This window comes from Glycine max, chromosome 3 (assembly GCF_000004515.6).
Source record: "Glycine max cultivar Williams 82 chromosome 3, Glycine_max_v4.0, whole genome shotgun sequence".
Lineage (NCBI taxonomy): Eukaryota > Viridiplantae > Streptophyta > Magnoliopsida > Fabales > Fabaceae > Glycine > Glycine max.
The window spans coordinates 3,485,269-3,500,436 of NC_016090.4; the positions used below are offsets into that span (position 1 = coordinate 3,485,269).

At 27.2% G+C, this 15,168-nt stretch overlaps 1 protein-coding gene across 1 annotated transcript; it reads right to left on the bottom strand.

The window, feature by feature from the left end:
* Positions 1–653: 653 nt before the first annotated feature.
* Positions 654–5,520, bottom strand: LOC100787727 (cytochrome P450 71A1). The gene is made up of 2 exons (XM_003521958.4): positions 4,600–5,520; positions 654–1,399 (listed from the first exon to the last, which is right to left on the bottom strand). Exons 1-2 carry the CDS (start codon positions 5,512–5,514, stop codon positions 785–787), a joined length of 1,530 nt encoding a protein of 509 aa, XP_003522006.3. The 5' UTR covers positions 5,515–5,520; the 3' UTR covers positions 654–784.
* Between the last annotated feature and the right edge of the window lie 9,648 nt (positions 5,521–15,168).

Here is a 15,168-nt window from a genome sequence, read left to right on the forward strand (position 1 = left end):
CCTGCTTGAATTTATCTAGGTGTGATTCTTGCACTACCAGTAATGATTCAATTTCATCATCAAAAAGGTACTATACTCCTCAGATAATCCATCGATCACAACATCAAGCAATTCTTGATCAGATATTGTCTCTCCTATAGCAATCAAGGAATCGACTAAAGCATAAATACGGAGTGTGTACTCAGCAATTGAACGATTACCTTTCTTTGCGGTTTTCAGTTCAGATCCGAGTTGCCGCACCTTAGCCTTAAGTGTGGCGTAGTATTGAGTGTGGCTTTTGTCCCAAATTTCATGCCCATGGTGACAATTCAACACTGTCGAAAGCACCGATTCGCAACGAGTAGACAGAAGCCATGTGAAGAGAGACTGATCTTGAATGAACCACTTTCCATATTCAACAAACATGCGATCCAGTTGACGATCTAGATCTGAATTGTACTTTGAAGGAATTATAGGATTGACAAGTAAATGGTGCAATTTGTGCATTGCAACAATTCCGCCAACCCGTTGATTCCACAGAAGGAAGTTTTTGTCATCAAGCTTAATTGAAAGCTTCAGAGAATGAAGAAAAACGCAGAGAAGTTACGGAAAGGCAACGAAATGAACGAACCCTAGGACCGACTCAGCGAATGATACCATAATACAACAGAGAATTGAGAGGAAAATCATAATAGAACATACATTATAACAACACTAACCAAAAAGTCAAGTAAGTATAGACATTAAAATTTCTTGATAGAACATTATAACATGCATTATTTTGATCACAAAGTCCATCTAGTAGTTATATATGGCTCCTAGTCTTGGCACAAAGACAAAGATCGTTCTTCTTGTGTTGGGTGAGTCCTGGCAATACTTGAACATCAATGTCTTCCTTTATCATCCCTTGTGGCAATTCCCAATCAAAGGAATGAAGAAGATTAGCAAGAACAAGTTCTAATATCACAACTGCCATAGGTAAACCTGGGCAACTTCTGCGACCTGTTCCAAAAGGAATTAGTTGGAAATCTTGTCCACGAAAATCTACGTCGCTATCCAAGAATCTTTCGGGAATAAACTCTTGAGGATTTTTCCAAGATTCGGGATCTCTATGAATAACCCAAGCATTCACGTATAATATTGTCTTAGCTGGAATTCGATAGCCATGTATAATGCACTCTTCATTTGATTCTCTTGGTACAAGTAGTGTGGCTGGTGGGTACAATCTAAATGTCTCCTTTATCATTGCCTTGAAATAGGAAAGTTTTTGAACATCATCTTCATCTAAGAAATCTTTTGTGCCTCCCACATTTCTAATTTCTTCTTGAACTTTCTTCATTACTCTAGGGTTTTTTATGAGGGCAGTCATAGCCCAAACTGATGTGGCTGCAGTTGTATCTGTCCCTGCTACCAGTATGTCCTAAAAAGAGTAGAACATGAATTTTGTTAAATTTACCTCTAGAACAAATTAACTGTGTGGTACCTTGCAAAATCTGCACTATAGTACACCAATACAAAACCCTTGTGCTAAATATTGTTCTATAAGAAATTTGGTAGCTTAAGAGTCTCATGCCATTTAGAAATATAACATTTTATTTGTTTGTGTTCTTTTAAAATTTTATTCATTTTTGGCTCGCATATATAATAGAAATATTGCTTTTTTATCTAGAAACAATAAAATTATTGCAGCATATAATTAATGTCATTTATTAGAGATTAGGAGTATTCTAATGATATAAAACGTGTTTCTCTTTGTAAAAAAATGTAAAAATAAAATATTGATCTACTTGAACTTAACCATCTTAATGCTAAGAATGGTTATCCTAAAAATGTGATTTTAGATCATATACTTTTGGTTAAATGTGGTCAAAGTTCCTCTATTTTCATAAAAAAAAAAAAGTAGTTTTAATCACTCTTAACTTCAAAAGTCATGTTGAATTTTTAAAGAAAGTAAGGTTAACTGAAGTAAATTAAAGAGAGCAGAAAATTAAAAATAATAAATTCTATTAAAACATTTTAAAAGGAAAAATATTAAAAAATATATATATGAATTAAGCCATTGGAGACTATATTTGAACAAGAATGTAGAGAAGAAAGTAGCTAGGGTGAAATGAAGTAAAAAAGAAGAGAAAATAATAATGAGTAAACCAATAAATAGGTTGCCTAATTTAGGGGGGAAATGAAAGAAATGCGAAGAAAATAAAAGTTCTATCTCTTTTCATTTATTTCATTGGATAAATAAATTAAAAGAAATATAATTATATTTAATACTTTTCCTTGCATAAAATCATATTGATGATATGTGAAAAAATGAGAGGTAAACTTGGCATACAATGGGGGGTGGGGGGGAGAGAGATAAGAAGAGAGGGTAGAAAGTGCATGATAAGAATAATGGTGTAATGAAGAGAAAGAAGGGGAAAATATATATAAATAATTGCCAAGTTAAATTTAAGTAAAAATAAGATTAAACAAATTTGTTATAGACTCGACAACTTGTTATAAGTGGACTAATGTAATTAATATAAATATTGACTTTTGAATCCACTTATTTACTCTTGATATCTGGTTAGTTACTTCTTTTGCACTCAATTATAAGAAAATAAAAATTTAGATTTAAATATAGGTAAATTTTAATTATTTTTATTTTTACTTTTTAGTGTTATTATTTCAAAATATTCTTAATTAATTGAGATTATATTTTAAATGATATTTTTTATTATTGGTATTAAGTTTCAAGCGCAATGAAGGACATTTTAAGAAAAAAGTTTAGTTTTAAGTGTGATACGTAAATTTCAATGATATCAACTAACATTTTTTATTAATATAAATATTAATAGTTAGTTTTGTTTATATTTAAGTCTGAAAAGCCTAATTGGTGAATTAAACTTAAAATACACTTTACTTTAAGTATATTGATCCTCTCACTCTCACTATATCAAACATTCAGTAAAAAAAAACCTCTCACTATTACACTTTGACCCCTATCTCATTTCAACCAAATTAAGTTACTTTGTTTCTGTACTCAGTGCTCTACGAATTTTATTATTTTTTCATCGTCGTCCCCTACTTTCGTCTTGCTCTTGCAAATCTGTCTGCATGCCACTTCTTATTCCTACTTCCGCCTTGTATAGGAAAACAAATATACCATATTGTAGGGAGAAAGGAACATATCTTCTATATATCTAAAGTGGAATAATTATGTTAAATCAGTATATTTGCAGGAATTATTTTTCAAATATATATATTAAAATATTTTCTTTTAAAAATGCCTTTAAGAATTTTCTATCATTTTATATCTAACACACTCCTTGCAATTTTTATTAGACTTCAAATAATCTAGGAAAGGATTTTCTAAATAAAATTCAATTAACATACTAGAACACACATTAGATAGATTGATAATTTATCTTATGTTTAGAAAATTTTAAAATTTATTTTATCTTAATTGCAAATTCATATCAACTATTATAAAAATCCACCTGTGTATGACATGGGTCATCAAAGTAATAGTTATGTTAAATGAGTGTTTTCAATAACTATTTTTCAACAAAAAGAATTTTAAAAGTTTCTTTTAGGAAAGAATTTTAAAAAAAAATATCTTAATCTATTTTCTATCTTTATTTTTAAATTCAACTTGAATATTTTTAAAATATCAATAATTAAAAATAATTTTATATCAGAATATAAAATTATTTATCATAAATTAAAAATATAATTTATATATTCAAATTATTTATTTATTATAAATTTTAATTATATAATTTAGATATTTTAAAAAAAAAAATATTTATCATAAAGTTTAGTTATCATAAGCATTTATCATGTGGGGACAAAATACTAATTAAAGTTTCTATGTTAAAAAAGTATTGTGAATTCTATCAATAATTTTAATAGTTAAACTATTACCACGGTCCAAGTGCTATTGAACTCTTTTTTTTAAGCAAAATCTCAAGTTTAAACTTTAAAGATAAAAATAAAACATGATTGAAAGGAGAGAACTCCACTAAAGAAGATCAATCAAATTTTTTAATGAAAATTAAATATAAATAAAATTAATGAATACTTTATACCAATATCATAATTAAAAATTTAAATTACTTATTTGCTCTTTACAATTATCTCGGTTTTAAGTTTTAATTCTTATACAATGAAGTTATAAATTTTAGTCTCCGTACAATTTCGATCTATAAATTTTGTAACTATCTTATATATACCAGTTGAAATTCTTCTTTTGTATTAGGTGTAGGGACCAAAATCAAAGGATTCTAACTCCATTGGTAGCATAGAATACGTTAATTATTTTTTTTAAAAGGAATTCATTAATTGTTATAAATCCATCAATACATGTGGTCATTTTTTTCTGAATAAATAAAAAGGTGTAGGACCAAAGCTTATAGGAATTAAAATACTTACAGGGTTTTTTTTTATTTTATGACTAAAAATTTAAATAAGAAAACTATAAAATATTCAAGGGAATAGTTTACCTTTTTAATAAATATTTTCTATCCAATTATTAATTTTAAATTTAATATATTTAAGACATTAGTTACCGAACAAAAGCAATAAATTATAGGAAATAGGAATTGCAGTCAAAAGAAAATAGGAATTAAGACACCATACCATGAGGACCCCTTTGATGTGATCGTAAGTGAGATCAATTGAAAGAGAACGATCATTCTTCAATTGAAGCAAGACATCAACCATATCATGTTCCTCCATTTGTTGTCTATTGGGATCCATGTGCTCATCAATGACTTCTTGGTAGAACTTATCGAACTCCTTGAAATTTCGTTCAAGTCGTGCATGCAATCCTTTGAGTTTATCAATCCAACCCGTGAATGGAATATAGTCTGAAACAAAGAAAGTACTCATCATGGCCTGAAGCTCATTGAGCAACACATGGAACCTACTCTTTTCACTTCCTTCGTCCTCATACCTTCTCCCAAAAGCTACTCTACACATTATAGTGCTTGAGAGAGACATGAGTAACTCATTCAAGTTTGTAACACCCGAAGAAGAGGCATGCCCAGATATTTTTTTTATCATTTGCTTCACCTCACAATTTCTTATAGAGGAAAAGCTAGAGACACGCTTGGAGCTAAAGATATGGACAACACAAATTTTTCTAATTTGTCTCCAATATTCATTGTATGGGGAAAATGCAATCTCTGACCCATTATAGGACAATTTCTGTTGGCCAAGTAATTTAGGTCGTCCACTAAACTCTAGGTCATGGTTTTTCAGTACCTCTTTGGCTAGTTTAGGAGAGGAAACAACTATGGCTGGCCTTAACCCTAATTGAAGAGAAAATATAGGGCCATATTTCTTTGAGAGTTGCCATAGCTGCAGATAAAGAATGGAACTATCAAATTGATGTAAATTTCCTATTATTGGAAGGCCTTTAGGACCTGGAGGAAGGGGTGGGTTCTTGAAGGTTCTGAGATTGCGGATGAAGAACAAGAGAAGCACAAGGAGAGTAAGACATAGAACAAGTGGTAACAATATTGTGGAAAGCATAGCGGTAAATCTTATCATTAATCGGTGGATATTAAAGCTTGCCACTGGAGCAATGTATTTATAGGAGTAATGTTATTATTCCTTGTCAAACTTTCCATCATACAAAGAAAAATAAATAAAGAAAACCAATTTTATATATTAACGGCTTAAATATATTTAAGGTTCCTAATAAATAATTAAATTTTATTTTGGATTCATAATAAAAAAAAAAATTTGTTATAAATACCTGATATATTAATTTTTATTTTGAGATTTTATCATCATGCTATAATACCATCACAACTATTAATAATGTTAAAAAAAATCAATTTATATAATAATATATCATTATTAATGATAGAAATTCAAAACAAAAATTTCATATTAAAACAATAAAAAAATTTATTAAAAATTTAAAACAAAATTTGATCATTTATTATGAACCTTAAAGATATTTAATCTTATATTATGTGATTAGAAATTAAGAGAGCGATAAGAAGAAAAAAAGAGGCGGAAATAATAGACCAAAGAAAAAGTGAATGTATGATAATAGTTACTCAATCATATAATAGGAAGAGATAAAAATCAAAATAAAAAGAATTATTAAAACGTATTGTGTAGGAGTGTTCAAATCGATCCAATATAATTAATAAAGACTGAAAGAATTTATTCGAATAACTAAAAACTGAATAACTCAAGGGTTTGATTATTTTGTGGGTCTTTATTTTATCAAATTTTCAATTAAGTTTTAAATTTTTTTTCTTTTATTTGGATCTCTGAACTTTTTTTTAATTAGGTTATCTCGTCCAATTATCTTTATAAAAAATTTAATCACAAACACCTAAGTAAAAATGAAGACACTTGACTGATACTCCTAAAATGTATTACGAACACAATTTAATTAATTATAGGAGATTTATGTAGAGTTTTAATTTCTACAAATCAGTTCAACCAAATATTCTTTTACAGATCTCTCATAATTATTTGGCCAGAATGGCTAGCGGCACAGCGTGCTCCGCATGTGAAGCGGGGTGGCCAGAATGGCTAGCGGGCAGGGCAAGTACCGCAAGTGGCCATGGCTATACTCGTGGATGATAAAGACTTCCACTCGAGGGGGAGACTACCATGTGGAAGAGACTCACACTTGAGGGGGAGATGTGTTGGATTACAAGTGTGAGGTGAAGTCCCACATCGAGTAGAAGTGGAAAGGTTGAGCACCATAAGTGAGGAGAAGACCCATAAACCTGAGCCTTAAGATTTTGGGTTAGAGTGTAGTGTGGCCAGAATGGCTAGCGGGCAGGGCAAGTACCGCAGGTGGCCATGGCTATACTCGTGGATGATAAAAGAGTTCCCAGGTTACCATGTGAAAGAGACTCACACTTGAGAGGAGGTGAAGTCTCACATCGAGTAGAAGTGGAAAAGTTGAGCACCATATAAGTGAAGAGAAGACCCATAAACCAGTTAATGTGCCACAAAGTGAACAATTGGTTCCAGAAATCCCAAAACAAAAAAAAAAAATCAAAGCCTATCCGCCGCATACTTCAAAAATAGAAATCTTAAGTCTTGTTTAACTTATTCTCTAATTTATTTTTATTTTCTATAAATATTAAATTCCATTAATCAAGTCATGGGTTTGAAATGACTCGTTAAATAGATACAGTGTACAAAATTTCATATAATTTTATATCATTTGATATTTCATCAATAAACTTTATTTAATTTAAATGTCTAATTTACCTTTTTAGAATGAAAGTAAACGTTAGCTACGAAATTACATGCCTATGAATGTTCAATTTATATTAAGGTTTAACGGTAAAATAAGTGTAAATTGCACACCATGATGTACAACTTTCTTTTAGCTTAATTTAAATATTATTTAGTTTTTTATATATAAAGTTGTGAAACTACTCATGACTTCTACTTTTTATATATATATATATATATATATATATATATATCCTTTTAGTCCCTAAGGTTGAGTGCAGTGATCTTCGAAATCAATTGTAAGATTGTTGTGGATAAGTTGCCTTCTTGATCTGCTAATAATTCTGAGTTTGGTGCCATTTTAAGAGAATGTAAACATATCTTATCCCTATAGCTATATCAAAACTTTTCTGTAAATTTTGTGAGGATCTGACAAACTAATATGGTTGTTGGCTTTTTGGCAAGGGCGGCAATATGCTATGATAGTCCCGCTACTTTTGTTTATCACACACTATCTTGTATTGCTTCTTTGGTTTCTAATGAAATAATATGAGCATGTTTCAATTAAAAAAAAGGAAAAAAAATCCTTTTATCTTTATAGTTTCAACTATTTTCCATTTTAGGCAAACATATTAATTTGATCTCAATAGTTGCATTTTGTTTTTCTAATTTGCTAATACAACTGTAGGAATCGAATTGGTATGTTTTAAATTATAGAACTAAAATAAATAGTTGTAAGTGTGGGGACTAATTAAAATAAATGTCATACGAGTTTACTTTTTTATTTAACTATAATTATATAGTTTAATATAATATTAATATATACAGTTTTATTATAATATTTAACTATATTACTTAAAGCTTTAATTATATATAGATATATTAAACACGTTTCGTATGAGAATGATGATCTTATATGAGAATAAAAATGGTCATTCTCATTCATTAAATTAAAATAAAAGATTAAGATTAAAATATTTTAAATTTAAATTGAAGTTTCATTTAATCATAAAATCTATAAATTTCCTTTAAAGATTTAATTTACGTCAAGATTATCATCATAATCACCATAATTGCCGCAACCACCACCACCATAATCGTTATCATGATTACTGTCATCGCCACCAACATGACCCTCACTGCTGTCACCACTGCTGGCCGCAACTGTGACAATAGTATTGGTGGTGACAAAGGTTGTCACGGCAGTGATCATGATGATGGTGACAACGACAATGATAGTGGTCATTGACAGTGGTGATAGTGACAACAACGACGGTCATGTTAATGATAACGACGGTGGTCATAGCGACGATTATGATGGTAGTGATTGCGACGATGGTGATGGTTGTAGTGACGATATTGACGTAAATTGAACCTTTAAAATATTTGATTTTTGGTTTGATAAATCTTATAGAATTTTATTATTAAATAAGACTTAATTTGAATTTAAAATGTTATAATCTTAATCTTTCATTTTATTTTAATTTAACGGATGAGAATGACCATTCTCATTTTCACATAAAAGAGTCGTTCTTATATGAAATGTCATCTATATACATATATAATTAAATATAATAATATTATATATTTATTATATTTTTATTAATGTATAATGTTATTGTAATTATAAATTGTGCTAATAAATATATTTGATTTATTACTGACAGTCAAAATATTTGTAATTGTGATATACTAAATGAACACTAAAAGACGTAATTTTCCAATAGTTTTACCTGTTACAGATGCAAATCATCAACTACGAGACCCTTAGAAATTGTTTCTTAGTAGTATCGAAAAAAAGAAATTATTTCTTAATTAGTACAAGTTAATACCTTTCTAGTAATAAATATGAAACATGACCATCCACATATCAATCATAACAGATTTTAAGAAAGTGTAAGGGAATTTCTAGACGGATAAAACACTCCAAATATGCTCATAATAAAGATGGTATATTGGTATTCCTATTTCCTAATAACCTATAGTCACAAATTTAGAATCCAAAGTGAATCCGAGTAAACAACAAAAGCATCAATTCATCAGTATTCTACCACGTATGTCACACTGTGGTTTAGTCGTACAAGCTAAGCAAAACAATATGTCATCAATTCAAGACAAAAACTATCAATCACTACTACAACCAACGTGGAGAGCAAGAATGAAACTAAAACTAAAGTATAAAAATAAAAAAGAACACACTCTACTTATTTATTTATTTTTATTTTGAAAGGAAAAGGTAATATTAGAACACAGTCCTCCTGTAATTGGAATAACTACTTGAACCCTCCAGGGTACTACACAAGATTTTAAATTACAGTTAAAGTTACTGTTTTTTTTTTCCGGCGCAAGTTAAAGTCACTGTTTAGTACTCGTCGTGATCTATTATGAAAAATTGTGGACAAACACAACCATATTGCGGCCACATATTATTATCAGTCTATTAATTCAGCCACCATGTCTAAGAAAATATATATGCGCCAGACTCCTTAGTTTAATATTATCATGGTTTAAAATATTTTAATATAAAATAGTTATTCCCATATTGCATAAATTTAGAACACTATTACATATTCATAGAACATTGCACAATATTATGATGTTCAATTAAGTAGTCAAATTCCTTGTTAATTTGATTAGGCTTTGGAATTATTTAGATGCTTTTGCTAAATACACCTCCCATCTTTACTTATGCTCCTCTGATCACTTATTATTTTTCCAATTATATTCTTTCTTTTTCTTTTTCCAGAAGTTAGTGCAACCCCCTTCTATGTTCCTTGTACTCTCTCTTTCGTTCCTTATCTCATTCTTCTCATTGGATTATTTTGAGAATTTGTTTTTGATTTGTTTGTTTGTTGGGAACAATTTGTATCAAAAGCAAACTTAGTTTCTCATTATTGGAATATTTTGTGGCATGAATTTGGTAAGATCAATGTTGGACTAAAAAGGTTGGGAGGGGTGGGGGATTGAGAATCTGGCCATTTTTCATCATCATAATGATTTGGCTAAATGTCTAGTTTTTTTTTAGAGAGAAAACACCCTCGAGGGTGGTTCACCCTAGACATCAGAGATGCAGGGTTTAAGTTTTGTCTTCTGTTAGAGAGGAGAAGGAGATGTAGTAGTTTTCCCAAAAAGAAAAAGTAAGTATACACTTGGGAAAAAAAAAAAGAAGTGGAAGGAAGTGTAAAGTATAAATGGAAGGTGTGTTTAGAAAAAGTTTTATTTTGAATGAAAATCATAGTTGTGTTTGGTTAGGATGGGCAAGTTCATTGTTTGTAGGTTGTTGCTTCCTACACTTTACATTTGGGTATTGTTACCTAGCATTTTTTTCATTTTTTTCAATTTTGTCTTTTATGGATAAACTTCATCCGTAAGAGTTTTTTTTAAAAAATATCTGTGATGAATTAATTTAAAATTAATGACTCAAACAAGAATCAAACTTATAACTTTCAGGTTATTAACATAATGCTCTAACCAATTAAGCTAATGAATCAATTACATTATAAAATAAATAATGTTGTTATACATAACACTAAAATTTCTAATGTATATTTCATGCGCATATAAATTTAAATAATAAATTTTGTGATAATTAATTTTGATATAAATCATATGAATTATTTAATCCGTATATTTTTTTTATAAATAAAAAATATTTACTATTACAAAATTTAATACATATTAAATTTTATAATAGTAAAAAATTTTAATGCATAAATGAGTAATTTAACATATTAATAATTAAAAAAGTAAAACTTTAAAAAATTAAAAAAAAAATCCGTAAATGGCAAAATTAGAAAAATGGGAAAATGGTCAACACCCTTTACATTTGCATTCTGAAACGGTTTTTTATAATGTAATAGCAAATGCAGAAAGCAATAGAGGGAATGTAGAAAATTTTACCCTTGTTTGTATTTAGTTAGTTGGATTTGAATGAATTGAGCTTTGGTGTCCAAGACGGAGTCAAAGTTCTTTTTTTAAAAAATGTTCTTTCTCCTCTTTTTTGTTTTTTTTTCTTCTTTATGTATATATAATATAATATATAATGTTTGTACAAATTAAAGAAAAAAATTAAACACATAATTATTTGTTCATAATAAATTTGAGTCATCATTCTTGAATGTGAAAATATTTTTTTATACATATCTTTATTTTATAACATGTGACTTATCATTATTTAACATTTATATTTTTAGAACAAGAAAATTTGGATGAAATGCAAGGTATTAAATGATAATTATATCTAAAATCAGTATTGCTAACTTTTTTAAAATAATTAATTTTAATAAGCTAATAACTAAATTATTTACAATAGCTAAATTTAAAAATAATTAAATTATGTAGATTTTATTTTAATTTCTTATATAATTTTTTAGAATTTTTTAAGTAAATCGTTTAAATTTTAATAATACTGGTTTGGTTTAAATTATTAATGTGGATAATATGTTAAAAAAATATATGTATTATAAATAATTTAAGTTTCTTTTTACATACAATAAGATAAATTTTACAAATTAATTTAATAATATTATAGGTTTAAATATTTTTTGTATAGATATTTTTATAAATTTAAAATTTTAAAATATGTTAATGGGATTATTAATATTTTTAATTTAGATTTATTACAGGATTTTCCATTCTCTCTAATTTGGACATGTTTTTACTATTTCGACTAAAATATTTTTTAAATATTGTGACAATGATAATTTTGAATGATTGATTAACTAAAGTCTTGATTATTCTTGATGAATTAAAAAATTAAAAGTGTAACAATTAATATAAAAATATATATTTTATAAAATTATTTATATTTTTTAAAATTATAATAAGTATACTAATAATATTTTTTAGTATTTTGATAAATTCCATTTTGGCTTTAATTTCTGTGGGATTTCTTGCACCATTTTTATGATTATGGATACTTTAATTGATTGTTTCAGTCTAATTTGTACCAAATTGGTGCAGGCATTGTGAACCTTCAAAGGAATGAAAAAAAGAGCTCAAAAATGGTAAAATTGGCTTCAAGGACGTAAGTACCATCCCGTGCTTAATTAAGCATGAGGCATGCATAATGGTTAGTGCTCCAAACTTCAAGCACAGTCCTGTACTTAATTAAGCATGCATGCCCGTGCTTACCCCTGCGAGACAGAAGAGGCACATTGTCTACAAATAGTTTAGGCTTTTAGTTTGTAAACATTTTTTTTCTTAATTTACCAATTTAGTCTTTTGCTAATGTCTCTATTATTTTCTTTATATTGTTTATGTTTTTCAATGCCCATAACTAGCTAAACTCTTATGCTAGGATAATTATGATGTAGGATTCATATGGAAACCTATCCCTTCTATTGCAATAAAATTCTCAATTGTTTATCGATTATATTACTGCATTGTTCTTTTATTGAATGTTGGAATGATCAATCAGATAGGAATCAATCAATAGTTATGAACAAAAGTAGTTAATTGATTGACTTATGTAATAATAGGATTTGTATGGGCCATTTTATCCAGGGATTTCTAATCCAATTAATTAACATTCTTAATTAACTTCTATGTGCTTACTCTTCCTTCTAATTCAAGACCTAATGAACAATAAGTGAATGAAATAGATAGAAGAGGATTTTTAGGGCATGAACCAATTATATTTATCATTTAAAAGAGGAAAAATTAGTAATTGATTAAATAATTGGGGTTTGATTGAAATAGAAGATTACGAGAATCGCAAAAAATAAATCTGAAATCACAACTCTAAATCATTCTCATATGATAGAATCTTCTTATTTTTATTGCTTATTTCCTTATTATCTTTCTATAATTAATTGCAACTCAAACCATTTTTGCTCAAATTCAAATTGCTAATATAGGAGAAAGTTCTAATAATATCAAAGAAAGTAAAAAATATAAGCATTTGTGGATTGAATGCAAAAATTGTTATGGATTAAATTATTAAAAAAAAAAAGAATTTTTGTGAACACTATGAATATCATTTGAAAATGGATCATTCATATAATTTCCTATAAAGTAATTATTTTGGAACACAACTAATCTTTAGGATATAATATTTGGACTTAGGTTCATGATACTAATGTGTAGGACACACTTACTTTTATAGAATCTTAATTTAGGCATCATATTTCTTAAATTTAATCATTTATATCATATTTAATAAGAAATTCATTCAGAATTTCGTACAAGGGTATTGAGTGAGATACTAAAGATATCGTGATCTTTTCACACCATTCCAACTTTTCTTTGAACTCGAAATAGTTCAATTCTAATTATCCCCATGGGAAATTTTGTGATAAAAAAAGAGCTAAAAAGCATATGTAGGGAGCAATTTCTTTTTATTACCTATCAGACATGGGAAACAAACATTTCAAATTTCGAACGTTAGAAAGTTAAAAACATTCTCCCACCAAATTATAAGAGTTTAATTTTGATGTGATAGTGTAGAGATTTTTATATTTGAAAAATGAAACAAAACTGAAAAATGAAATCACATAACTTGAAGCAAAACTGTTCCTTAGTTATTGATGAAAAAATTGATAGTTAATATTACACAAGTACACGTATAAATCATGCATGCATGTTTTTAATATAAACTATTGACTTTTTCATCAACAACTTAGATTATTAATTTTACGAATTTTAGTAAGGCCTGTACAATTTGGATATATAACTGAAGATAACAATTTGGATACGCCACGAAAAATTTGCCAATGAAAGGACGTACTAAACTTTGAACAATAAAATTAAAACACGTTTTTTGTGATAAGGACGTAGATATGCAGCTAGCCAAATAATTCGAACGATTGATTAACCAATCACTTACAATAATACTAACGATTGCCAATAACATGTTTTTCCATACACACAGTAATAAAAAGACAAATAAAAAAATATCCTTATATAAATCAAAAAATATCCTTATATATTATATATTTTTTTATTTTTGTCTTTTACTACTGCGTGTATAAGAAAACATGTGATTGACAATCGTTAGTATTATAGTAAGTGATTGGTTAGCTGCATATCTACGTCCTTATCACAAAAAACATGTTTTATTTTGTAATAATTAATTTTAACCTAATAATATATATATATATATATATATATATATATATATATATATATATTTTAAATATAAGTTTACATATAGATTTAATAAAAATTTATATATGAAAAAAAATATTATTAGATAAAAATTCATTGTTTTAAAATTTATTATGTAAATTTATATATATATTAAATATACATTAAAAATTTTAGTGTTATATATATCACGTTAATTATTTTTTAACATAATTGATTTATTAGTTTAGTTGATTTGATTAGAGTGTCACGTTAATAACGAAAAAATCATAAGTTCAATGGTCATTAATTTTCAATTATTTCATAAAACATAATTTTAACAATCCACATAGGTCCATAAGTGATTTTCCACATCCAGCGAGAGTCAAACTTAAGGCCATTTGCTTTTAGAAATTATTTTGTATTTTATATTATTTTCAATTTTAATTATAATAAATAGGATAAATTATAATTTTGACCCTAATAATGTTAAATCCAATATTTTAGTCTTCCTATTTCTAAATCAAGACATTTAATCTTCCTATTTTCAAAATAAGCAATTTTGGTCATTCTGTTAATTAACCACTATGAGAATTGATTTGTTTAGTTAGTTACATTAACATTATTTTTTTATGTATCATTAATCAGGAGTTATTAATTTTTTTTCAAATAATCTAAATTTAAAAATTAAAAAAATTAATATATAATTTTTTTTTAATTTTATTTTATATTTTTTTATTTTTAGTTTACATATTTTTATTTTTACTTTTACTTTACCAATTTACAACTAAATTTCATAAATTATAAATTATTTGCATAAATTTTCTTATAAATTGATTTCAATATAGAAATTATTTTTACTCTAATCATTTACCTAAAATTACTCATATTATTCATAGATAAAGTGATAAAACACTTATTTTG

Bases quoted from the DNA above. Each gene is read 5' to 3' on its own strand.
- LOC100787727 (XM_003521958.4), bottom strand. From the start codon at position 5,514: ATGATAAGATTTACCGCTATGCTTTCCACAATATTGTTACCACTTGTT. The intron at 1,400-4,599 runs GTATGGTGTCTT...TACTCTTTTTAG, and splicing joins ACATCAAAGGGGTCCTCATG to GACATACTGGTAGCAGGGAC.